We start from the raw sequence: 26,137 nt of genomic DNA, 5'->3' as shown, positions 1-26,137 counted from the left end.
GGCGGGGACCAGGGGCCCAGCTAGACCGCGCCGTCCCAACGCAAAGCGAGTGGGAACCACACCCCCCCCTTTTGCCCATTGTCTAGTTGCCACAGTGAAAGGGCGAAAAGAAAGAGGTGGGCCTAATTTTCGCAGTGCGTGGCCCTTAACACCATAGAGGACAGTCTTACGAGTTTGACGTGATACCAGCATAAAAGAAAGACTAAGGAGCTGGCTCACGTTCTTTGTCGTACCAAGTCCATATCGCACGGCGCGTGTGAAATCAGATTTGCCACGTTTATGTGCTCGGTACCCACGTGTGGCTGGTGGCTACTGTTTTGGAAGCTCCGTGCCAGACGGCCGAGTGATGATTTCGTGGAAGGTTAAGGCTGTCGGCTGCCGAGTGATCTATTAGAATCGCTGGAAGGTACACCCCGCAACGTCCTCGGTCTCAGCGGGGTCTAAATGGGGCACTGAGTGCCCCTGGGTGATTTGCCCGGAGCTGAGACCAGATGTCTCCTCGCTGGGTCCTTTGATTACGAGCTTTGCCATGTGCCCCACGGCAGTGATGGCTCTGGGCGTTATTCAAAGCAAACAACCTCAGTCCCGTGCCCTGGTTGCTTAGCAGAAGCTAGTCATACGCCATGGTAGACCCAGCAGAATGCACCGGGGCACACAGGTAAGCAGTCAGCACCCCGGATGCCCTCTGAGAGGAGGGGAGGCCCCTGTCCGGTTGGATAATTGGACAGAAGCAGCCCCGCAACCCAGGAATGCTTCCTGGAGGAGGCGGTTTGCATGTTAGGGGAGAACTGGCCTGAGAGGCCGTGAGGTATGAGTCAGGGAGGGGGGTCCCTGCAGACCTTGCTGCCTGTGATCTGTGATCTCTGCTCTTCTCTCCCTCCCGGTGCGCCCCTCCCTGCCAAGGTCACCGTCAACTACTACGAGGAGGAGGGGAGCATGCCCATTGACCAGGCTGGGCTCTTCCTCACGGCCATCGGTAAGTTGGTGGGGCTGTGACCCGTGTGCCTTTGCTCCCCAGGGGCACCTGGCCTGTTTTCAGTGCCGCGGACCTGGCACTCGGAGCTTCCTCTGAATAATGCGGGCCCGAGAAGGGATGCACAGGTACCCAGTCCCTTCCGTACTGGGTTGGGGGGTGTCCTGCAGGAGGAGGCAGGCCCTGGCCCGCCAGCAACTCACCCTGGACCCAGCCGTGGAAACAGAGATGCCTGGGCCCTTAACTCGCCTAGTCCAAGCCCTTCATTTGGCATTTGGCACAGCAAGGCCCAGAGAGGTTAGGGAACTTGTTCAAAGTCACACAGCAACTCCACAGCAGGTTGAGTCCGGAGCTCAGGATTATTCCCCTCCCAGGGCCTTCCCATCTGCACAGCACTCCCCTGCCCGGGTGCCAGGGCACATGGGGTGGGGTCTTCTCCAGACCTTCAGGTCGGCTTCTTCTGCAGTGGAGGTGTTCCATGTACATGTGTATATGCTTTTTCCGGGAGGATATTTCAGGGGGTCATTCTGTCTGTCCAGCCTTAATGTAGCATTGATAGAGTTGCCACATGGCAGGGGGAGAGAACCACCAGTTACTGAGAGTCAACTCTGTGCTGAGCGCTTTAAAAACAGTAAAAATGGCTTCCATTTCTTCAACACCCACTCTGTGTCCCGGCCTGTGCTGGGTGCTTTGAGGAGGAGAAGGAGAAACTCCTGAGCTTTATTGAGCACCTACAGCGTGCCAGGCTCCAATCCTAGACGTTTTACTGTCACGATTGCCATCTACTCTCCTAGCTGTCCCAAGGATCGACGGGGGGAGTCTCAGAACTGCCCCTAGAAAACAATTAATTCCCACGTCAGGGCCGCCTCCTCCAGCCGTGTGCCATTAGCCACCAAAATGGGCTCAACAGCAACGCTCCCCTGCTTCTCACCTTTTCCCCAGTGGGTTCTTTTGCTGGTTACCCTGACCCTCTTTCTGCACCTCACGAGGGAGAGCCCAGCCTTGGGGTGGGGTCCTCAGGACGCCCTCCGCGGGGCCTTGGGAGACAGGCGCCAACGCCTCCCCCGTTGCAGGCGGGAGCCAGCAGGTGTATGCACGTGAGGATGTCTCAGATGACCGGCCCTGAGGAAACCGAATCCCACAGAGACAGGGACACTGGTGACAAAGCAGGAAGGGCAGCGGCCAGAGGCCTGTCCAACGGGGGTGGTCCCAGAGGGCTGAGCATGCCATTAGCGAGACTTCTGCCAAAGCGAGGCACACAGAACAGATGGCAATGCCCCGTGAGGAGGCAGGACTGGACCCCCCTCTCCACGAAAAGACCCTGAAGCTTGTTTGCAGAGGGAGCAACAGGGCCGAGACCCCAGAACATACTAACTACGCTTCCAGATAGTTTAGATTGCACGGGTCAGTAAAATTGTGGTTTACTCCAGTAATAAGCCTGCCCATTAAAATTGTTGTTTAATGTTTATTTATTTGAGAGAGAGTGACAGAGCATGAGCAGGGAAGGGTCAGAGACAGAGGGAGACACAGAATCCGAAGCGGGCTCCAGGCTCTGAGCTGTCAGCACAGGGCCCGAGGCGGGGCTCGAACTCATGAACCATGAGATCATGACCTGAGTCAAAGTCAGATGCTTAGCCGACCGAGCCACCCGGGCGCCCCCATTGAACCCTAGTTCTGTTCTGAGCCCACGCTGAGCAGAGAGAGCCCTGGCTGCGGAGTAGACAGAGATAAGTCTAAGTTCTGGCCCTGCCCCTTCAGCCACCTAGGGACCGTCACCCCTCTGAGCCCCAGGGCCCTCCTCTTCACGGCGCATGCTTGTGCTGTGCTCATGGGGACCCGATGGGATGCTGTGTGCAAAGAAGATGCTCAGTCAGGACTTTTTCTTTTCTCCCTTCTGCTTGGGGGTAGCCACATTTCCCCTCTGCCTGAGCAAAGTTGGAAGATCTTTATTGCCCCTCAGTCTTCCTCCTGGGATTTGGAAATAAACCCATGGTGCCCTCGGCCAAACCGGGTCTCAGTTCCCAGTCCCGCCAAGGACTTGCCGTGTGACCTTACCAAGGAGCCCACCCCTCTAGACCTCACTTTTCCCCAGCTGTGAAATGAAGCCTTTGGGCCCCGCGGTCCCCGAGGGCCTTCGAGACTCCAGGTACAGCTGATTTGCAAAGCCCCCCCCCCCAACTCCCCCAACCCCGTTGAGGGGAATGGGGGTGGGGGATGGGCTCCTCTTTGTTGCTATCCTGGCAACAGGAGCACGACGCAAGCCCTGAGAATTTTTAGCATCAACCTAAGGATCTCACTCCTTGTACCCCTTCCCCAGAGTCTAGGATGATTGCCCTAGTTGGCTGTGGGGGAGAAAGTCCTTCTTCCCCACCACACCCCAAGCTGCCCAGTTACGTAAGAAGGCCAGGCACCCTGCCACTGTCCATGGGGGCCGGCGGCCTCTGCCAAGATGCTCAGGCCTCTGTGTCAAGCCTCCGTGTCTTGATTCTCGGGGCAGACTACCTTGAACCCAATCCCAGTGACATTTCCCATAAATCTGCCCCACACCCCAGAGGCCACCTGACACCTTAGGGCTATTCTGGGGAGCTGAGGTAGGACTCAGAGCCTCTGGGAAATGTCGTCTGGAGCCTAGATGCCCCGAAACAGATGTCCTCTCCTCTCCTCCCTCCCCCCCCCCCCCCCAGGGAAGACAGAGCTATCCCAAGAGGGCAGAGCTCTGGGAGGGTCATGAGAGCCCTATTCTCTGTCCCTACAAGGATCATCCCGTCAGAATCTGGTTAAATTGAACTTTGGAGGAAGCTTTGAAGGGGGAGAAGTCCTCGGTTAGGCCGCGGGTGATAAGAGGGCCCAAGTAGGTAATGCCTGAATATCCTAACAGGAAGTCAATGAAACGTGTCTGAAGTTAACAAATCAAGGAAAAGCAACAGAGATTGCCTCGGGCAGGTGAGGGGATGGGATGGACAGGAAACTTATTTTTCTTTAGAAGCTGTTTGGTGCTATTTGATTTTTTTTTTTTTTTTGCATTATGTGCAAATATTATATCGATAAAATGTTTTAACTTAAGGAACTCATCATGAGGTAGAACACAATTAAGTGCTTCGTAATTTCTCTCCTGTGATCCGCTGCTCTCGTGGACCCGCCACTGCCATGGTGGGGCGCCACCTTGCCCCAGAGACAAAAGCCACAGGGGTGCGCCAGGGTGGGGATGTGGCCAGCCCCTCTGGGAATGGCCTTAAGGGGAGCAAATCTCCCCTTGAAGGCGGACTTGGGTTTCAGAAACAGCCCAAGGTGGAGATCAGCCTGAGACAGTGCAGGAAACAGGCCAAGGCCAGGGGCCTGGAGTCAGAGGCCCACCCGGGATGCCTGGCTCTGCACTCTCTGGGGACATCATGGTCACTTCCCTGCTGGGTGCCTCGGTTTCCTCGTCTGTGTGGCGAGGGTGGCAGGGCGAGTGATAACTCCTCCCTGCATGGCAAGTTCTCTGCCTCTGGCAAGGGGAACTGCGCACACAGGAGAGATTGTTACCTTGAAAAGCAAAGAAAGGGATTCCTTAAGGAGCCCGGGTCTGTGGCTGGTTCTCGGGGGCGGAGCTTCGGGAAGCCAACCTCGCGGAGAGGCCGCATTGACTGGGGAGTGTCCAGCTGGAACATTCATGAAGGTCTGGGAGCCGAAATCAATACTGCTTTTCCATCTGAGACTTCGGTCGCTTAACAGCAGCTGGGGGCACCCCCCTTCACCACTTTGTCCCCAGCATCCTTACCCTGCACCAGCCTCCAGGTTACCAGCCCCGTCTGCTGACAGGTGACATCTCTGAGGTTGGGTTTGCTCACCTGTGCAACGGCAACAATAATATTTATCCCATAGGACCGGCGATTCCAGGGCAGGCACTATGCCCTGAATGCCCACTGCTGGGTCCCCATGCCTGGTATAGTGCCTGGAAATAGTAGATGACCAACAGTGATTGGCTGAGCAGATGGTCGATGGGAGAAGCTTACCTAATCATGCCCTATGGCACCTGGCATCCCTAGGGAGGCAGAGGTTGGGACCCTGGGGTGCTGCCTCTCCCAACGAAAGAGTACCCTAAAAGCTTCCCCTGCCCTGCCTCCTCCTAGACCCAGAAAAGCCACATTCAGGGAATCGGGCTATGGGCAAAGGGAAGACTTGAGTGTAATCCCCAGGGTGAGCCATCTCCGGAATGGTGACATCAGTGCCTTTCCTGTGCCAGGACCCTCCTTCCCACCCGAGCCAGGGAGAGAGCCTGCCTGCCAAGAGGACAGACCAGGAATGCATTCATTCCCACCCAACTCCTGCCCTCTGTCCAAGTCATGCTCAGCGTGAGGCCAAGCCCACGGGGCAGTTCTGGGACCTGGACTAGCTTGTTCCATTGTGTGACATCCCCATCACCTTGGGACAAGCTCCCCTGCCCCTCCCTGTTAGTCTCTAACTCAGGGGCCATTTGGCAATATCTGGGGACACTTTCATTGCTGAAATTGGGGGGTGTTACTGGCATCCAGCAGGTAGAGGCCAGAGATGCTGTTAAACATCCTCCAGTGCACAGGACAGTCCCCACAACAAAGCATCCAGCTCGAAATGTCAGCAGTGCCTACTGTTCCAATTAGTACACCTCCTCCGACTAGGAAGGGCCCCATTTTGCAGGTAAAGAACCTAAGGCTCAGAGAGGCTGTCTAAACTGCCCAAAGTCACACAGCTTGTAAGCAGAAAAGCAGGGTTCAAACCTAGCACTCTCTTGACACTAAATCTTGAGCTCATTTCACTGCCCCACACAGTTTCTGTGACACCTGTCCCCGGGACAGGCCTAAGGTCACCAAACGCCCCTTCCCCAAAAGAAAGAATAAACAGGGACCTCACCCTGGATCTTCTAGCTGACAGCCTGGCTTCTCGGGCACCCTGAGATCCAGAGGGGTTGGAGACCTAGTTTCCCACCCACAGTAAAACCCTGGTGGGAGGTGGGCGTTCTAGAAGAGATCACATACAAATGTACCACCTGTGTGTGCACCATCAGGACAGAAGACTGGGAAAGGCAGTCAGGAACCCCTATGAAAGTTTTTCAACTTTTTTTTAATGTTTATTTATTTTTGAGACAGAGAGAGACAGAGCATGGGCAGGGGAGGGGCAGAGAGAGAGAGAGAGGGAGACACAGAATCCGAAGCAGGCTCCAGGCTCTGAGCTGTCAGCACGGAGCCGGACGCGGGGCTCGAACTCACAGACCGTGAGATCATGACCTGAGCCGAAGTCTGACGCTCAACCGACTGAGCCACTCAGGCGCCCTGCCTGTGAAAGTTTTTAAAATGTGAGCTTCAGATCTGACCAAACACAGTGTGTGTCCCAGTTCTGCTAATGCTACCTGTTCACACAGGGCACACAATTTGGCCCCTCTGAGCCAAGGCTCCTAAACCTGTAGAGTGAGGTTCATCCCGCCTACCCCCCAGAACTGCCTGCGGAACAGTGAAGTATTGGGAGATCCCTGGCCTACCTCACCCTGTCCGGCAGGCTCAACAACTCACCCATGTGTCTGTCCCCAGAGATCTCCCTGGATGTGGACGCAGACCGGGACGGCGTGGTGGAGAAGAACAACCCAAGAAAGGTACCTAGTTACCAGGGCAAACGGGGCTGGCATGGGGTGGGGGGGGGAAGTGCCTGGGGGCAGAGCCCCAGGATGGATCCCGTAGTTCTCCCAGCAGACACAGACAGCTCCCCTTTTACAGAGGAGGAGACTGAGGCCCAGCGCAGGCTCCCACACATGGCACACCCGTGGCAGAGCTCACGGGGGAGCCGGGCTCCTTAAAGCAATAGCTACAGGGCCCTTTCCTGAGTCTCAGTCCCCCCCCCCCCCACAGGATGGGACACTAGTTTGTGGAAATAATGACGTCCTGCCACAGAGAAAGTGCTGCCAAAGCATTTGCTCTCATTATTTTCCCTTTTTTTTTTTTTTTTAATTTTAAAACTGAACGAGGGGGACTGTCAGGAGGAAAGATTGCATTAATCGTTCTCAGTTCAAGTCATATATTTTTTCTCACTTTAGAGGAGAGAGCAAGTGGGGGGAGGGAGGCAGAGGGAAAGAGAGAGAGAGAGAGAGAGAGAGAGAGAGAGAGAGAGAGAGAGAATCTCAAGCAGGCTCCACTCTTAGCCCAGAGCCCAACGCAAGGGCTTGATCCCAAGACCCTGGGATCATGACCTAAGCTGAAATCAAGAGTGGGATGCTCAACCAACTGAGCCATCCAGGCGCCCGTGCATGTTATTTTTCATGGTGCACACACAACGCCTCTCTTGTTCTACTCATTCATTCATTCATCATTCATTTATTCCTTTTATCCTGCATTCCACACTCCCATTCTGCTTCCTGGCAAAGGGCCATTTTAACGGGCTCAAGGTGTTTCTTTCTGTTCTCATGATTCTTTTTTTCCTTTTTAAATTGTCTTTATTTATTTTGAGAGAGACAGAGACAGCACAAGTGGGGGAGGCGCAGACCGAGGGAGAGAGAGGCTCCACACTGTCAGTGCAGAGCCTGATGTGGGGCCTCGAACCCACAAACCACGAGATCATGACCCGAGCTGACACCAAGAGTTTGACGCTTAACCGACGGAGCCACCCAGGCGCCCCTGTGTTCTCATGATTCTCGTAGAACGCACAGTGTGGTTCGCGCGCGTGTGTGTTTTAACTCGTGTCGAGAGCCTTGTGCTGTCCATTTCATGCTGCTTTCTCCTTTGCCCTCAAGCCAGTTGTTCAGCTCCACTGGTTTCGCCCTGCATATATCCAGGCGGTTTGCTCCTACCTGTTTTCCATTTCCTGGCCTTCTACGTCACCGATATTTTTGCCAGGGGCATATGTTACTTTCATATGCCAGTTCATCCCCAGAGAGGACGTGTACGATGCCCTCAGTGTAGACCCAGGGCGGATGCTCAGGGCTGGAGAATCAGAAGGGCCTCCAGGAAGAACGGATGGCCGTGCCACAACCAGAAGGAGGAGTGGGGTTGGCCAGGTTAGGGGGACACCGGACCACGCAGTGAGCACAGCGACGTGTAAGGGCACAGGCCTGAGAGCTGGGGGAGCAGAGCGAGCGAGGGGGAAGGTGGAGGGGGGCCGAAGGAGGGCCGGCAGGTCTCGCCGGACCTTGCAGCCTGCGGCGAGGGATCGGGACTTTATCCTAAGTCAACAGGGAGCCCCCGGCAGGGCTTAAAGCAGGAAAGCAACATGATCTGGTTGGAGCTCGTTCCAATTCGGCCCTGGCTGCAGCGTAGAGAATGGATCGCCTTGCAGGTCCCATTTGGACCACTCAGCATGTCTGCAAACAGCTGGGTGTCTGTCCGTCCAGGCATCTCCCCGTGATCCCCTGTGGACTTCAGAGCCTGTCATAGAATGTCGGCGGGCTCATTTCTCTGGCCTCCCTCCGTCTCCCTGCCTCCACCTCCTCCAGGCACAGGCACACCAGACACAAGGCTCATAAAAGCCCTGGTCAGTTTTCCTATCTCTGGGTCTCCCTCTGCCACCGTCCCCCTCCTGAGCTTACCTCCAGTGCTTACACTGCCCCTCTCCGGGCATCAGATGGGGGATTCGCGTTTGCCAAGTGCCCCCTGCCCCTGATGAGCGGTGACTGCTCTTTCTGTCATCCTGGGGCTGTCTCTTTGGTGTCCCGTGGGATCTGCAGTGGCGCCAGGAATCAGCCAGAGGGTAGACAAGAAGGCACTGACCTGTCTCCCTGCCAACGCAGGCATCCTGGACCTGGGGCCCTGAGGGCCAGGGGGCCATCCTGCTGGTGAACTGTGATCGAGACACGCCCTGGTTGCCCAAGGAGGATTTGAACGACGAGAAGGTCTACAGCAAGGAAGGTACCAGCGGGACCCATGCTCGGGGTTGGGGGCAGGGAGAAGCAATGGAAACACTCCTGCTCAGTCCTGGGCCGGGCCAAGGCAGAGGCAGGAGCGACCTTCAGTCTCCAGGGGGTGGTCGACTGAAGTATCCACTCTTGCTAAAAAAAAAAAAAAAAGACAAATCTACGAATGTGGTTCAATTGGAACCACATTTTTTAGGAGTTACACGTACCCATACACCTAGGGAACGGACTGGAAGGAAATTCTCAAGAGGTCACAGGAGATCATGGTATTGGAGGTGATAACCGGGTTTTATGCTTTTCTGCAGTTTCCACAATACACATGTGGGGGGGTGGGGTGCGGGTTCTGTCTTGATGGGAAAAGTGAGGGTTATTTGCGAGCCAACAGTCCAGCCGCATGTCTCTTAATTCTAACCTCCTCGTGCATCCCCCTGCCCCGCCCCCCGCACTCGCCACAGACCTCAAGGACATGTCCCAGATGATCCTGCGGACCAAAGGCCCAGACCGCCTCCCCGTGGGATATGAGATCGTTCTCTACATTTCCATGACAGACTCGGACAAAGTGGGCGTGTTCTACGTGGAGAGTGAGTGACCCCTGCCCTTCTGAACGTTTCCGTCCCTTCAGCGCTCACTGAGCTAACCTCACCGGGGCCCAGCTCTGCCCTCCACCTTCCCCAAAGTTATCCCCAGCTCTGCCCCAGGCCTTCCCCAGACGCCTCTGTGGAGTCTCCTGTCCTCCCACCCCTTAGCAGTTATGGCCCCTGCAGGTGCAGGTGACTGGAGAGGGCCAGGACTGGCCTCTTAGAAATAGCCACTGGGAGCACTCTTGTCCTGTGAAGTCACGAGTCCCCAGGGATGGGCCTCTCCCGCCTCAAAGGAGTTGGTAGTGATGCAGGTTTATGTATAACCTAGAGTCCCCACTTCCCCATGAACCAAAGGATGAAGGGCTTTTGAGGTCCATTTTTTCTAGAGCCACATCACCTTCATGATATGCACCCATCACTTCCCTGGGTGTTTTCTGCCCATCTCGGACTTTCTGGAGCCGAGAACGACTTCTCTTTTTTTTTTTTTTTTTAAATGTTTATTTATTTTCAAGAGAGAGAGCATGCGCATACACAAGCAGGGCAGGGGCAGACAGAGAGAGAGAGCGGGGACAGAGGATCCGAAGCGGGCTCTGTGCTGACAGCACAGAACCCCCCATGGGGCTCAAACTCACAAACCGTGAGGTCGCGACCTGAGCCAAAGTGAGACGCTCAACTGACTGAGCCACCTGGGTGCCCCGACTGCCTTCTAACTTTTAAAGCGTCTCCAATGAGGTTCTGGGCACCTTTGCAGAGCTGACCCCTTGCTCCTCTTGATGGTGACAGGGCACCCTGGGTCCCCGCTGTGCAGGGAGCTTGCTTCTGCCACAGAACTAGCCCTCACAGCTGCCCGCTCTGTCTCATTCTTTCTAGAAATACACGTTGAGCCCCCTCAGTGCCAAGTGCCATTCTCAGTGCCGGGGTCCTGGCAGTGAACTCTGCAGTCCCGGCCTGCCGTGGGGGAGGCGATGGCCTAGTGAGGGAGACCTGATAAGGAGCACAACTGGAGGGAACGATACCCACCAAGTAATAGGGAACATCAGAGACAGAGGGGAGGCCTCGCTAGCCTGGGAAGGTCTGGGAAGGCTTCTCTGAGCAGGTGACATTTGAGCTGAGACCCAAATCAACAATGGGGAGGAAATAGCCATTCATGAGCTGAGGGAAGAGTGTTCCAAGCAGAGGGAACAGCACATACAAAGCCCAGAGGAGCGGACCAGCTTGGGGCGTTGGAGGAGCAAAAGGGAGACCAGAAGTGGTGGCTGTGTTGGAGTCAAGGTCAGCGATCTGGGCAGAGGCCAGGGCATGCAGAGAGAGGCCTTGGATTTTATTCTGAGTGCAGTGGAAAGCCATTAGAGGGTTTTAAGCAAGGGGCTGTCAAGATCTGATTTATGTATTAAAAGCCTCTCTCAGCAAAATAGTTTGCTTTGCAATTTGCCATGATGTGGGGCGGGGCTTCCCCTGTGTGCCCAGCTGTCTGGGGGGCCCCGGATCTCCGGCCTACCTCTGGGGCCCACCTCTGGACAGGCTTGCTAGAACCACGAGGAGCTGGTCACGGGGGCCCTGGACCCTCACCGCGGGGGGTGATTTAACCAGGACAGCAGTGGACAGCGGCCACCCAAAGCCAGTCCTCCCTCTGATCCACCCTGGGCCCGGACAGTGACCTCACACAGGTTGGAACGTCCCCAGAGACAGGCCGGCTCTGCTGCCCCCAGGGGGCCGGAGAGGTTGATGTTTACCCCGTCCAGTCCAGGGTTGCCACAGCGACAGGGGCTGCCGGCGGGACCGGGCCTCCACCTGTGCCTCTCGACCGTGACGTTGAATTGTAACGCGGGATGATTTGCTGGCGGTGACACCTGCACGTTATCCAGAGGGCCCTGTTTGGTAGTGGGAGGGGGTCGCCGTCTGGCCCCGCGATCACATCGCGGCCCCTCACTTGCCATCCGAGATGGGCTCTGAGTAGACAAGCACCTTGAGGCTCCGTCGCCCCGTCTGTCTTATCTGGGCTGCTGTCCCGAGGGGCGAGGGGGGGCCCGTTCCTGACACGGCGACGATTCCAGAATAGTTCCCCACAAAATGTGGAATCTTGGAAAGAACAGGTGGGGGGAAAGGAATAATCCATCTGTGATGGTTTTCTTTCCTTCTGGGCAAAGGTTTCGGGCTTGGTGAAAATCTGAGTACGGCAATGGGTGAGAGCGTGTTGTGTTACATGAATGCGGTGTGTCACCTGTGTCCCCCAAGGGCTGGGGGCCGGGCTGGAGGCCAAGGGACCCCAGGAGGGAACTCCGGAGCCTGGGAGGTTCAAACCCTGCATCTGGGCAAGTCTGCTCACAAGCCCACGCCTTGTGAGTTCATCTGGGACGTAGGGATGATGAGAGGCCTGACCGTGTCCCTGCTCACGGTGGGGATTAAACAAGTAACAGGTGTCAGGTGCCCAGCGCAGCAGCCGGCCCGTGGAATGCTTCTAAAGGTGGCACTTGTTGCTTCTGTTGGGATTATTCTGACGATTATTCATTACAATCATTGCCATAGACAGAGATCCCCAGTGCTGTCAGGCAGACACATGTATCTGTGTTCCAGCCTCAGATTCTGCCCCAGGACCCCAACGTTGGGGCCTGACCTCGTCCTCTAAGGATACAGTGACCAGCGTGCCCCAGTCTGCCCAGGACTTTCCTGGCTTTAACACAGAAAATCCCTCCTCCTGGAAACCGCTCAGTCCCCGGCAAACCAGGACAGTTGGTCGCACTATCAAGGAGCCTCCTTGGGAGGTGGAGTGGCTCCAAAGTGACCAGAAGGGTTATGCCAACCCATACCACGCGCCGGCCGGTAGGGCCAATGCCTGGGGCCAAGGAGAGGTCAGGGTGGCTGGCAGGCCCAGCCCGAGGCATGTGGGCTGCTCAACAGAAGGGCATTGTGGCGTCCCGCAGGGAGAGCGGGCCATGCCCAGGCGGCCCGCACCAAGCTGGGGACAGGGGGGGAAGGAGGCTCCTTGGGACAGTGGCTGGATTGTTCCCACCAAGGAATCGATCCGCCCGGCGCTGACCGAAGTCACCAGAAAGAGAGAAACATAAATTACAGGCCTCGAGGGGGAATACAACCTGCAGATGGGCAAGAAGGTGTCCTGGCACCTGACCCAGCTACCTGACCAGACCCCTTCCCGGCCCAGGCCCAGGCCGAATGCCCAAGTGCCCAGAGTCCTGGGGAAGTTTTGGAGCTTCCTGCGAAGACAGGTCCGCTTCTAGGCCTGAGCCCTCTCCCCTGAGCATCAGTGCAAGTGCAACCTGGGACATACGGGTGGGCCTGAGTGCCTGGAAGAGAACTTTCTCAATTACGCACACCCATCTGGATCTACTTGGTGATCGGGAGGTACTCAGGGTGCACGCCGTCGTTTCCGGGTCGGGCCGTGACGAGCTCCTTGGCACATCCGGTGTCTGAGTCTATCTGCCTCATTTCTTGGGCCCACCCAAGGCAAGGTGAGGTGAGGTATTATTTCTTCACCTTCTGTTCACAAGCCGTTCAATGAGAAGGCCCTGAGGTTCGCAGGAAGGTCGGTGCCAGCTCACTGACGGGCTCTTGTAATACTAATGCCAACAGGCCCCAGCTGGGTTACTGATGGTTACCCGGGGTTACTGGGTTTCCCTAAGTTACTGATGCTGCGTCCTTTTATCTTGCAACGACTTTGTGGCGTCAGTGTTATTATCCCCATTTAACAGATGGGTGAACTGAGGCTCAGGGAGGTTAAGGTTTTGCTTGTGAAGTTAGAGCAGTATTTGAACCCAGGTCTCTCTGACTCTGGAGGTCATAACCACTAGGGTAACCTGCCCTCAGCGAGATGAATAGGTTAACCAGACCTATACCAGGGTCTAGTTGAGCATATTGTCCTAATGTGAGGAACTGTCCTGAACCCGGGCTTCAGAGATTCCTCCATTTAATTTACAAGGGTTTTTTTTTTTTAATGTTTATTGATTTGTGAGAGAGAGAGACAGAGTGTGAGCAGGGGAGAGTCAGAGAGAGAGAGAGAGAGAGGGAGACACAGAATCAGAAGCAGGCTCCAGGCTCTGAGCTGTCAGCACAGAGCCCGACGCGGGGCTCGAACTCACGAACCCTGAGATCATGACCTGAGCCGAAGTCAGATGCTCAACCAACTGAGCCACCCAGGTGCCCCTTAATTTACACGTTTTAATCAAGCACCCTATTTGTACCAGGACTGTCCCGGTGACATGTTCTAACCCATGGGTGACTGGTCATTAATCATGACCATTGTTATTGACGATGAGTATTAAGCTGAGCCTGATTCTGCCCTTCCAGCTCTGCAGGGCATAAAGAAACTCCTTCTGGAAGCTCTGCATAGGGTCCTACCTCCATGCCTTTGGCAATGCAAGTATCTCCTCTCCTCGCCACACCTCACCTCTGCCACCCTCAAGGGCCTCTCAAAGTCTCCCTTCCTCTGCTCGCATGCTTCCTGCCCTGCCTCCCTTCACCTACCCTCCCTACCCCAGTAACTGCCGGGATCTCTCTCCTGTGGCTCACTTATGACGCTTCCCACACCCGCGTTACCTTCTCGTTGGCTGAGGACCGTGCGTAGACCGAGAGAGATGCTACATCCCGACCATTTCTATCCTTCCCCAGAGGTCCTTGCCCATGCTGGCGACACAGTTGTAATTCAATACGTGTGCTCTGGCCTGAAAAATCTATAGGGCATGGCGCGGAAGCCATTGGTTCATTCGGTAGATATTTATTCAACATGAACATGTGCCACATTGGCTTTGTGCCCAGCCAGGCCTGTCTCTGCCCCCCAGGTGGCAGTCTCTCAGGGCCGACAACTAACCCCCAAGATCATACTCCCTCAGAGAGTCTGTGATGGGCAAGGAGGGGGGGCTGCAGACGCTCCACACAGAGCCCCTGCCTTGGTCTCTGGGCATAATTCCCAGAAGGGACACACATCCGGGCCTGGAAGGAAAGGAACAACCATTCCCAGCGGAGGGAAGAGCCACGAGAAGGTACAGCCGGAGACCACGTGTGGTTCTTCATGCCAACGTGACTTCTGTTCCGCAGACAGGAATCTGGGGTGCAAATGGGCACAGCGACGTTTTGTTTATTAAGGGGGAAGGGAGATTGGGGTTCAGAATTACCCATGAATTTGTGTCCCAGCTTGGCCACTTGCTGGCTGTGTGGCCTCGGAGAAGCCATTTCTCTATCCTGAGACTCGGGTTCCTTATCTGTAACTCAGGGACGTAATGTCCTTCCTCCACGCCGCTACCTGCTCAGCCATCATCTGCTGCCATTTTGTGTATACCATGGCGGGGAGGGCTAGCTCATTTCATAGGCGAGGAAGCCAGAAGCCAGAGAGGTCGTCTGGTTCCATGCCACATGGCGAGCGGGCCACAGTGCTGGGACATCGAGCGGGCCATGGCCCTTGTGGTGGCGTTTTCTGCTTGTGCTTTTCTCCCTAAGTCTAGAGGACTAGTTACTCTCCCATCTCGCCCCCTGCCCCACTGACACTGCCCCCTTGTGGGGGCGGGGACCTGACATCGGCCCTTCTCCCTCCAGACCCTTTCTTCGGCCAGCGTTACATCCACATCCTGGGCCGACGGAAGCTCTACCACGTGGTCAAGTACACGGGCGGCTCCGCAGAGCTGCTGTTCTTTGTGGAAGGCCTGCGTTTTCCCGACGAGGGCTTCCCGGGCCTGGTGTCCATCCACGTCAGCCTGCTGGAGTACATGGCCGAGGTGAGGGCTCCAGGCCTCCAGCATGAAGGGCTGCCTCCGGGGACCAGGTGGAGTCCTTCCAGAGGGTCCGTCTCGGGGCCCCCACTCGTTCCACTGCCCTCCAAGCCTGGACCACCCCAAGCTTGGAGACCTAGATGCCCCCCCCCCCCCCCCGCCGCCAGCCACACGTGTCTGCGAGGGTCCTCGGAGCCGTGCGCTGGGGACCCTCCGGCTTGCCGCACCGACTCCCCAGGATTCCCTGTGCGTGACATTTCTGACATCCCCCACGTCTGTCCCCTGGTCTGCCCGCCCCCCTGCAGTAGCGTGGGCCTGGTTCCGAGGCACAGATCCCTCCTGGTTAGCGCAGGGAGCAAACTGGGCCACACACGTGAGGTTTATCGACTACTCGTATGCCCCGCTTTTCTCTCCCCTCACCTGACTGTGGGTTACACCAACTCTGACCCACAGGCTGAACCCCAAATCCCAGCCCCAGGTCACACCCCCACCCTATGGCCACATATGTCACCCATCTTTGTTCTTGGTTTTGGGAAACCAGACGAGAAGGAGGGCACCTGCCCCTCTGGAGGAGAAGTGACCCTCACTTAGATGTATCCTGCTGACAAGGGTCTTAGGCCCAGACTCCCACCTCTCGGGCCCAGCCCGCTTTACTCAGATACAGGGAGGGACCTGGCTCTCGTGCCCACTGTCAGGTCCAGACCACTTCGGGCCAGGACACAATGGGCTCTGTAGAAGGTGAGGCTGGGGTCTAGCTCAGACTTCTGAGAACAGGCTCCGGAGTCAGACTGCCCGGCTTCGAGCCCTTGAGACACGGGGCGGGTGAATTTGCCCCCGTGCCTTCATTTCCCCGTCTATGAAACAAACGGCAAAAGTTTCTCCTTCTGGAGCCGTTACGAGCATCCAAACTTGTAGACCCAGGCAGGAAAGGCCAGCGAGGCCCATAGTCCCGTCCGCTCCCGCCTTCTCTGCCAAGGGCAGGCGCCGTTTCCTGTAGGTGTTCAAAGCCAAGTACACAAAGGAACCCTGGAGTTCGCTTGTTTTCCCTCAGGTTCCAGGCAAGCCTTCTGAACATTTCCTTAAAGAACAACCTGGACATTGCAAAATTCCCCCCAAACATTTGAAACGTTCACCTGTAGAAAAGGGCAAGGTGCCCAGAGCAGAAGCAGAAGGCGGGGGGCTGGCTCGGCCGTCCCGTGGGCCAATTTCAGGAAGTGGACTTCGATGGGGCAAGATCTGATAGTGGTTGTGTATGGCTGCAGCAGCCTGACCGCCTGGGTTCAAATCCAGGCTTTACCCCTTGCTGATCACGTGCCCGTGGGCAGCTGCATAACAAGCCTGTGACTAGAGGTCTGTGACTCAGTTTCCCCACCTGCAAAGCAAGGGGTTATGATAGTATCTACCCCCTGGGGTTGCCGTGGGGCAGAAGGGAGATGGCACATGTGACGCTACCCCAGGGCCCGGCACGCGGTGCGTGTTCAACAAATGTAGGCTGGTTGTCGATTCCACCCGCTCTATGAGGCAGGCCTGAAACGCACCCTGACCAGACTCTGTGATCCCCTCCTTTGTCCCGTGCCCAGGAGATTCCCCTGACACCTATCTTCACGGACACTGTGGTGTTCCGGATTGCTCCGTGGATCATGACCCCCAACATCCTGCCTCCCTTGTCAGTGTTCGTGTGCTGGTAAGCAAGCAAGCGGCTAACGCTGGGGCTTTGGGGGCAGACAGATCTGAGTTCAGATCCTGGCTCTGTCATTTACCGCCCGTGTGACCTTGGGCGACCCGCGGGGCCTCTCTGTGCCTCCGTTTCTCTGAAATGCTGACATCACACAGTCACCGTGGGCATTAAAAGAAGCAGGCAAAGTATTAATCCAAGGTCTTGGTACAGTTTGTGCTTCAAATACGATAGCCATCATTTCTTTTCTCACTCTCGCCCGTGTCATCTGGTTGGGAACCTCCCATGGGTGTTCAGCTCATCTTAGGCAGCATTTTTTTTTTTTTTTTTGAGCATCTATTATGTGCTAGGCACCTGCAGCAAAAGGAGAGGCAAGGAAAAGCAGGGCCTGCATGGGTGCCGGTCAAGCCCAATGGGACCCTGAGGCCCCGGGCCCATCCCCTGCCTCTAAGCTAGACACAGCTTTTCTTTGGAAATCTGGGAAGGTGGGGGCAAGAGTCCCCTTTCTCGTTTTATTGGTTTGTGACCTTGGCAAACGCCGCGACTAGAGCAATTCGCTTGGCCTTGGCTCCACCTTTGCAAAGGTCACTATGAACGCATTTGTGGCCTCATCTGCCCAGCACAGCCCGGAGGTGCCAGCTGCTTGTTGCCACCTCGGTTGGACTGGCCCTTGTCCCTCCTCACCCTTCCTCCTGGCCTCCCTCTCTTCCCCAAACTTCTCAGCATGAAGGACAATTACTTGTTCCTGAAAGAGGTGAAGAACCTGGTTGAGAAAACCAACTGTGAACTAAAGGTCTGCTTCCAGTATGTGAATCGAGGCGACCGCTGGATCCAGGTGAGGAACCCCGGGCTGGGAGGGACGTGGGCCATGGCTACGCAGGGAGAGTTGGCTTCATGTCAGGGCCCTGGCACCCAGCAGCTCCATGTATGCGAATTCTGCTGTCAACTCATACGTGCACATGTGCACAGAGATATAAATGCATAAGGCAATTCACTGCAGCATTGCTCCTTATAGCAGCAAAAGATTATAAAACAACCTAAATGTTTATCCACAGGCGACTGGAATATGGCATGATGGGCTAGCCTTACTGTGGAGTACTATACAGCAGCTAAAAAGAAGCCAACCTATATATACAGAATGCACTTCAAACAAAGATGTTACTTGCAAGAAAATGTACATAGGATGTTAGTGATTATGTTTTAAGAAGCGGGGTTGATATGAGTACAAACGTGCTTGGAGCATGCAGAGACTATTTGAAGAAGGATATGTAAGAAACCACTGCCGTCGTTTGCCAGTGAAAAGAACTGGGGAGGCTGGTTTGTCTGACAGCTCTCCTTGGTGTCCCCACAGGATGAAGTTGAGTTTGGCTACATAGAGGCCCCCCATAAAGGCTTCCCCGTGGTACTGGACTCCCCCCGAGATGGATACCTGAAGGACTTCCCAATGAAGCAGCTTCTGGTGAGATGCTGAGGGCCACCTTGGGGTGAGGGGCAGGGGAAACAATCCTGAGGACTCTTACAGCACAGAAAGGTCAGGAGACGTTGGGCATCCTTGACAAATTAGACTGTGGCCCAGCACCTCCATCTTCTCCCCTGCGGAATGGGTCAGTTGGGATAGTGACCTCCAAGGTCCTTTCCTTGGAGAATTTTCTCATAGGAAAGTGCGACACTACCCCAGGGCCTGACACACCCCAAGTGCTCGATAAATGTTCTATTGTTATCACTTGCACCCACTTGGGAAGGCAGGAGTGAAAAGCACCCTGACGTGACTTTTTTGATCCCCTGGCTAAAAAGTTTTCTCGTAGGAGAGTTATCTCACAGGAAATGGGAGCTATGGGAAAGAGGCGGGGCAAGAACCCTAACTCCTGCCCCTGCCCCCCCCCCCCACTTGCAGAAAAATAAGTTCCAAAGAGGAAAATTATAGTGAAGCCATTGTCGAAAATCATGGTTCCAACTTCAAAGCTCATTGAAGCTGTGGTTTTTTAGCTTATGTGTGTTTTTTTGTTGTTGTTTTGTTTTTGTTTAGAGAGAGAGAGCAGGGGAGGGGCAGAGAGAGAGAGAGAGGGAGAGAGAGAGACAGAGAGAATCTCAAGCAGGCTCCACACCCAATGCAGATCCCAACACAGGGCTCAACCCTACAATCCTGGGATCATGACCTGAGCTGAAATCAACCAACTGAGCCATCCAGGTGCCCCAGTGTATGTGTTTCTTTAAAGCAATCCGACCCCCTGATTCTAGAGGCCATTACCACCCCACTTATGCCCTGAACCACTGGCACAATAAGGGCAGAACCGAAACCTGTCTCCTTTGTCCTCACCTTCCACCCTGAACAGGCAGGGGATGCTTGGATAGAGCAAGAGGCAGAGACGGGGAGAGGTCAGGGGGCTTTCCCAAGGTCACATGCGTGGCAACCTCTCCTGGAGTCCCGAGAGGGCCACAGGGTCACACCTACTTCTTGAGAACCTTCCCTAACCTGGGGCCCTCGCCACGGTGAGATGGTAGAGCCTGGCCTCGCATCTTACCCTCCTCAAGCCTCAGTTTGCGCATCTGCAAATGGGGATAGAAACCGTATTGTTGTGAGGACTGAAGGCACATCTGGGGCATCCTGCCGCACCTAATACGATGGTCATCATTAGCCATCATTATGGCTATCAGTCCACAGTCCTAGACATCGTCCTCGGTGAGGACTGCCCACTTCTTCCCACACTGTGAGGGGTAGAATCAAACTGGCCGCCAGCAACGGTCGCCGCAGGGATGAGAACCGAGGCCTCCCAGCTCCCGCTCCCACACTCTTCCCGGGTCACCACCTGCCTTCTTTGTTCCAGGCTGGCCTGGTTCCAAGGCCCCGGGCTGCATTGTTCCCGGAGGCCTGGGCCAAGCCCGGCTTTGTGCTGCCATAAAACCCAGCTGCTCCAGCTCCCGGCAAATCACACCTTGCCATCTGGGGCTCCCAGGCGAGAAAGCGCTAAGCTGCAGCCATCCGCCCCACTGGGCACGGCTGTCCCTTGAGCCCTCGGCTGGGCCGGGGTAAGCCACATCTTCCCACCCCACGGTATTGTTTTCTTTTCAAACAAGAATTTTTGTCAGGCAAGCTTCGTCCCGGCCCCAAGGCAAGTCTCCAAGCAAGGCCCCTACTTTTTCACCAAAAAGTCAGGGCAGGGACCTTAAAATTCAGGAGTCACTAGAGGGCTATATTATGTGTCAACTCCAGTTTGTTGGAGCTCTGTGCTAAGAAGGATTCAGAGGCTGCCTCTGGGCTCAGTGAACAAATACAGTGGGCTGGGAATGGGTGGTATGGTCTATATGTTGCGTGCCCGTCGTTCCCGCATGTATCGGTCAGCTTTTCTCAGTAAGGCTGCAGTAACAAACAACTCCCAAATCTTAATGGCTAACGACTAACGGTCCATGTATTGCTTGAACCCGGCAGTGACTGTTGGCTGGTCACCTGCAGTCCGGCTTCCGCACACCTTCCGCCTTCTAGAGCCCCAGCTGCAGGAGCAGCCCCCAGCCTGGGAAATGCCATTCTCCTAGCACAAGGAGAAGAGAAAGAGTTGGCCGGCACACGCGGTGGATCTCACGGCTTCTGCTCTGCCCTGGCACGCATACTTCTGCTCACGTGCCAGTGGCCAAAGCAAGTCACATGACCAAGTCCAACACTAGGCGGGGAATTCTATTCCTTCCACGGGGAGATACCCACATACCAGCCACGGCTCAGGATGCAAAGTCTTCTCACTGGGAAAAGGGTAGCAAGTTGCTGGGAACAACGGTACAATCTACCACCCTCTCTCTCCGGTGTCTAATCGGATGCCTCTTTTTTATAGCTTGGGAAACCGAGGGTCAGATAAATGAAGCAATGAGCGGGGATTTCAACAGCACAAAATGAGAACTAACTCTGAAGTCACCGATATGTCTCTGTGTCTGAGAAAAAGAGGCACACGCAGAGACCCAGGGCACACACACACTAAAACACACTTGTATACCGTCAGGCATGCCCACCCTTACACCAGCGCGCTCACGAACTCAGCCTCCCCGTGCCCAGCCCCCGCTCTTTGGCGGGAATAAGAAGACCGTGGGCAAGGCTCTAGACGCTAAGTGGCAGATTAAAGGTGGTGTAAGAGTAGTTATCAGATGGTGGCTGAGAGGGGGCTGAGGACCTCGGGCTCCAGGAGACTAATGATGGGTGTGTGCCCCGTGCCCAGGGCCCAGATTTCGGCTACGTGACCCGGGAGCCCCTCTATGAGCCTGTTACCAGCCTCGATTCCTTTGGGAACCTGGAGGTCAGTCCACCAGTGACTGTCAACGGCAAGACATACCCCCTGGGCCGGATCCTCATCGGAAGCAGCTTTCCTCTGTAAGAGAAGCCAGGGCGGGGCTGGGGGGAGCAGGGGTGGAGGAGTCATTCTTTCTCTTTAGGAGTGGCCTGGGCTGCTCACGCGTGGAGTGATGGGCTGGGAGAACGAACCCCTTCCACAACTCTGAAAAGATGCAGACACGCTTGGAAATGAAACCAAGTTGGCCTTTGTATCTTAGCATGACTTAGGATCTAATATAAAACTAAATACAGAGCTCGTCCCCAAATGGGAGGGTGTGTAGTGAGACTATAAACCAGGTAGGGAAGGGACAAAGGAGTCCGTAGAAGGTAATTGACAGAGAATGAGCGGGAGAGTACCAATAAGTCCTTGGGGGCGCCCACGGATAAAAGAGGGCTGCGAAGACGTGGCCCTACCCCAAAGCACCAGTCCTGGCTCCCTGGCCTGTCCATAACACCATCACTCCCTCCCCGGGTGACCCACTTCCCAGTGAAAAGGCAGATTCTTTCTTGATCAGGACAGTCAATGGGAAGAGCGATTGGTCTTCATTTCACAATGAAGAATTATTGGTCCTCATTTCACAAAAGGGCTGCCAGGAACCTGCCTATATGGGACCAACCAGGATTTGGCCACCAAGTCCCTCTGAGCCACACAGGATGCTCTACCTTCTGGGAGGAGGCCACTGGCCAGGAAGTGACCATTGGTCTAGCTTCTTGCCACCCTCCACTCCATAGTCACTCATCCATTCAGCAGGTATTTTCCAAGTAGCAACCAAGTGCCAAGCCCTGTGCCAGTCATGGCGTTCTAAACATGAAGCCCAGCCCCGCCTTCAGGGAGACAGTGGAGATCACAGACACGAAACAGCAGGGGCAGAGGAGGGACATATACAGTGATAGACAGAAGCACAGGGAGCCAGGGGAACCCAAAGATAGGTCCCCCTCGGGGAGTTCAGGGAGGGCTCCTTAGAGACAAATACTTCTTGAGGGCCTCCTCTTCCGGGCACTGTTCTGGGCTGTAGGGATACAACAGTGAGCCAAATAGACAAAGCCCAGCCCTTGGGAAATTTTCAGCTAGGGTGGGAGGAGTACAGAAAATCAGCACAGAAACCGGCAAATAAATGAGATCCTTCTGGAGGCTAATAAGTGCAATGAAGGAGATAGGATAGGGCTACGTGGTGAAGAGTAAAGTTAGCTTCCGTGGGTTTAAGGAAATGACTTGGGAATTGAGGCTTGAAGGAGAAGGGAACAGCCATGGGAAGATCGGAGAGAAAGAGCATTTCAAATAGAAGGAACAGCAAAAGCAAAGCCTTGGGGGATAGCGAGCAGAGCGAGTAGAGCAAGGAGAAAGGGAGGGAACGGAGGTAGCAGACCCGGGCAGCGGCCAGATCAGAGAGGAATTTTGGCCACTGCAAAGGCCTGGAGTCATAGTCTCAGGGTACTGGGGACATCGAAGCCCTCAGAGAGTCTAACAGGAAGCGCTTCCTGGAGGAGGTGTTGCTTAAACTGATTAAAGATCGAAGATCAGTAGAAGTTAATGTAACGAAGAGGCACATGGGCTAGGGCAGGTTTTCGAACTGTGCCTGTGCCCTAGCCCCCTCCAGCAGTCCAGGCAGGACCCCTGAGCACAGAAGCTGGCCTCTTTCTACCCCGTGACACCCTCAGGAACTGAAGGGGCTGAAGGCTGGGCTCCGTGCCATCCATTCATACAGGCCACGGCTGCAGCCACGGCCTCCTTCTTTGCCTTTGGGCACAAACGCCTTCCTGTGCCTGCACCAGGATCTCTCAGCCCTGAGCCTCAGGCTCCTTCCCGTGACTTTGGCTGATGCCGCCCTCGATACAGGCTAGGTCCCAGAGGCTGAACTCCTGCAGGCCCTCTGGTGAGGCAGGCACAGCGGGAAAGCCCCTGAAGAGCTGCCTCGTCCCCACCCCTACCCCAGGTCCGGTGGTCGGAGGATGACCAAGGTGGTGCGGGACTTCCTACAAGCCCAGCAGGTGCAGGCACCCGTGGAGCTCTACTCAGACTGGCTGACCGTGGGCCACGTCGATGAGTTCATGACCTTCGTCCCCATCCCAGGCACAAAGGTGAGCTGGCCGCTGAGGCCTGAGTGAATAGGATAGAGGAGAACTCATGTGCTACCAGCTCTCGTCAGCAGAGGGCAGGATCTAGAGGTAGTGGACCGCAGGGAGGAAGAAGGAAGTAGGCTCAAGTTGGTTTGCACGTTGTCGCTGTGGCAGGGTCAATTTTTAACCCGATATACCAAAATGTTAGCATTTCAACGTGCCATCAATCTAAAAATTATTAATGAGAGGTTTTACATTTTTTTATTCATACCAAGTCTTCAGAATCTGGTGTGTACTTTACCCGGAACAGCACGTCTCAATTCAGACTAGCCACACAGTTCAAGTGTCCAATAATCACAGGGCTAGGGGCTACTGTAATGCTCTGGAGAGCTGTGGGACGTGGGCCTGGGGCTCTTTTGTTTTCTGAAGGGAAAGGAATGGCTGCAGCGGCATACCCTGGGAATGTTATACAAATGGCCCGGCCTCTTGGCCACGTGGAGAAGCTCTTCCATTCTGCCCGAAGCCACTTTGGACTCTGAGCTTGGACTCCATGGCATTGCGGAGAAAACCCTGCCAGGCCGTCTGTGCCACTTGGCACGGGGAGGCTTGAGACAAGAGGCAGACAGGGCTCCGAGTCCCTGGGGGGGGGGGGCTCCCTCGTGCTCCTCGGCCACTTCCCTTCTGTGGACACCGTCCCTCTGGATGTTCTCTCACAGCAATTCCGGCTGCTCATGGCCAGTACCTCTGCCTGCTACAAGCTCTTCCGAGAGAAGCAGAGGGAGGGCCACGGGGAGGCCATCATGTTCAAAGGTGAGTGCCCACGGGCCCTTGGCGGGGAGTGGGGAGCTGAGCCCCCCGGAGAGACGCCCAGGAGGAGGGGGCAGAGCACTTTGCCCCTGAGCATCTGGCTCCAGTTTCTGGGGGTCCGGACGGCTCCGGGCTGTGAGGTCGCCATGGTGGGAACCAGCCCCGGCCTCTTGTGACCTTCACCGTGGTCAGCTGGACCATCGAGCTGCCCGCTGCTCCCTATTATCAGCATACACATTTAAAGTGGACACTTTAGGGGCGCCTGGGTGGCGCAGTCGGTTAAGCGTCCGACTTCAGCCAGGTCACGATCTCGCGGTTCGTGAGTTCGAGCCCCGCGTCGGGCTCTGGGCTGATGGCTCAGAGCCTGGAGCCTGTTTCCGATTCTGTGTCTCCCTCTCTCTCTGCCCCTCCCCCGTTCATGCTCTGTCTCTCTCTGTCCCCAAAATAAATAAACGTTGAAAAAAAAAATTTTAAAGTGGACACTTTAAGTGGCACCAGACCCCAAAAAGAGCTAACTGACCTGTGATCTGGATTTGAGGAGCTTGAAAGGGAGATAGAGAAAAATATACGTAATGCGGTTGGGGGACAGGAAGAAAAGTGGGAACGGCCTGACATGATCTACAGCCAGACGTCGTTACTATCAGTCCCAGAGTGAGAAATGATCTGCTTAATTTAGGCATGCACTTAACTGGGACAGATGCAGACGGAGACTAGGTGTGCTCTTGAATTAATTATGGAAAGAGGGAAAGCTGATCGGCTGGAGACGGCGAGCCAGGTTACAGAGGGCGTAACAATTTCTTACACGTTTTTCTTAAATTACTTTTTGTCACTTTTCAGGTTGGTATCTCCAGTCTGCCTACTCCCAAAAGTCTGCGTTCCTAAGGCTCATTGATACTTACATACATCACTGCCCTCCGTATCCAAAGGCAGTATTCTTGATAGTGACTAGGGGCCAGAATAGACCAAAGCCAATTTAAGACCACTGTCCTGTTTTTATTCCCAACCGATGGGGAATTGTTTTTCTTGGATTGGCCAGCATGAGTCTGGATTTCCTGGAGGCTTCTTTATATAGTAAAAACACCCCCAAAGCTACCCATAGGATATAGGAGCCAAGGTCCAAGCGGCACTGTGGAGGCAGCACAGGTGCAGGGTGTGACAGCCCCCATCTCTTTGCCAGTGACAGGCTGCAAGATTGGGAAGTGCGATGGACCAGCCAACTCTTCCCAGATCAGGCACAAAAAAAAAAAGAAGAATTAATAGCTTAGGTTCTGGAATCAGACTGCCTGGTCTGCATACAGGGTCCGCCAAAGCTAAAAAACCTTGGACAAGTCATTTAGCTCCTCGGTGCCTCAGTTTCTTCATCTTTCATGCCAACAGCTACCTCCTAGGGATATAGGAAAGATTCCTGAGTTGATCCATGTAAAACAGCTAGAAGAGTGCTCAGCGAGCATTAGGCAGGACTAATCAGACCAAAAGCCGTGCGTCGAATAGGAGGCAGGCGCAGGCACACACCAGGGCAGGGGCCAAGCGTGAGGCAGCTCTAGAAAACAGCAAGGGCGACCTCTGGGCCTCCTGCTTTCGCCACACCCTGGGCAGCTGCTGGGCCTTAGAAGCAGGCTCCAGTGGGGGGAGACCCGGGTACCAACCTGTACCACTCCACCCTCTGGCCAGAGAGAAAGCAAGCCTCCCCTTCCTTGGCCCAAGCAACATGGCCCATCCTGGAGAAGGAAGTGTGTGTGCTGCCCTCCCCTGCCCTGGGGTTACCTGCCTGGGTCCATGCCTGTCCCCGGCCCCATCTCTTCCCTCCCAGCAGTTAGCCCAATAGCTGGGAGCAGGGAGGGGCTGACAGAGGGGAGCACCCAGGCTGGGAACCTGAGGCTCGACTGTCCCCTGGGACCTCTGACCTCCACAGGCTTGGGCGGGATGAGCAGCAAGCGAATCACTATCAACAAGATTCTGTCCAGCGAGAGTCTCGTGCAAGAGAACCAGTACTTCCAGGTGAGGCCGGAGCAGGGGGCCCTGGGAGGGATGGGGTTGTGCCCAGTGACGCCTCTCACGTCCTCAGGGCTTCCACAGGGAACGACCGAGGGTTCAGGGTCCAAGACGGAGGGAAGGGCCTCGATGAGCCTCCGGTCCAGCCTCCCTGCTTTGCTGCTGTGCTA

General features: G+C 55.4%; 1 protein-coding gene across 1 annotated transcript in view; it reads left to right on the top strand.

Moving 5' to 3' along the window:
- Positions 1-26,137, top strand: part of PADI2 (peptidyl arginine deiminase 2) — a 42,831-nt gene that overhangs the window by 13,496 nt on the left and 3,198 nt on the right. The window contains 12 exon segments of the mRNA XM_030328292.1: positions 904-976; positions 6,517-6,578; positions 8,703-8,820; positions 9,281-9,406; positions 14,951-15,129; positions 16,704-16,807; positions 17,522-17,633; positions 18,150-18,257; positions 20,998-21,149; positions 23,045-23,189; positions 23,885-23,978; positions 25,888-25,973. Coding sequence (XP_030184152.1) covers positions 904-976; positions 6,517-6,578; positions 8,703-8,820; positions 9,281-9,406; positions 14,951-15,129; positions 16,704-16,807; positions 17,522-17,633; positions 18,150-18,257; positions 20,998-21,149; positions 23,045-23,189; positions 23,885-23,978; positions 25,888-25,973 — 1,359 coding nt within the window.

Source organism: Lynx canadensis, chromosome C1 (genome assembly GCF_007474595.2).
Source record: "Lynx canadensis isolate LIC74 chromosome C1, mLynCan4.pri.v2, whole genome shotgun sequence".
Taxonomy (NCBI): Eukaryota; Metazoa; Chordata; class Mammalia; order Carnivora; family Felidae; genus Lynx; species Lynx canadensis.
This window is presented reverse-complemented; position numbering and strand designations above follow the sequence as displayed.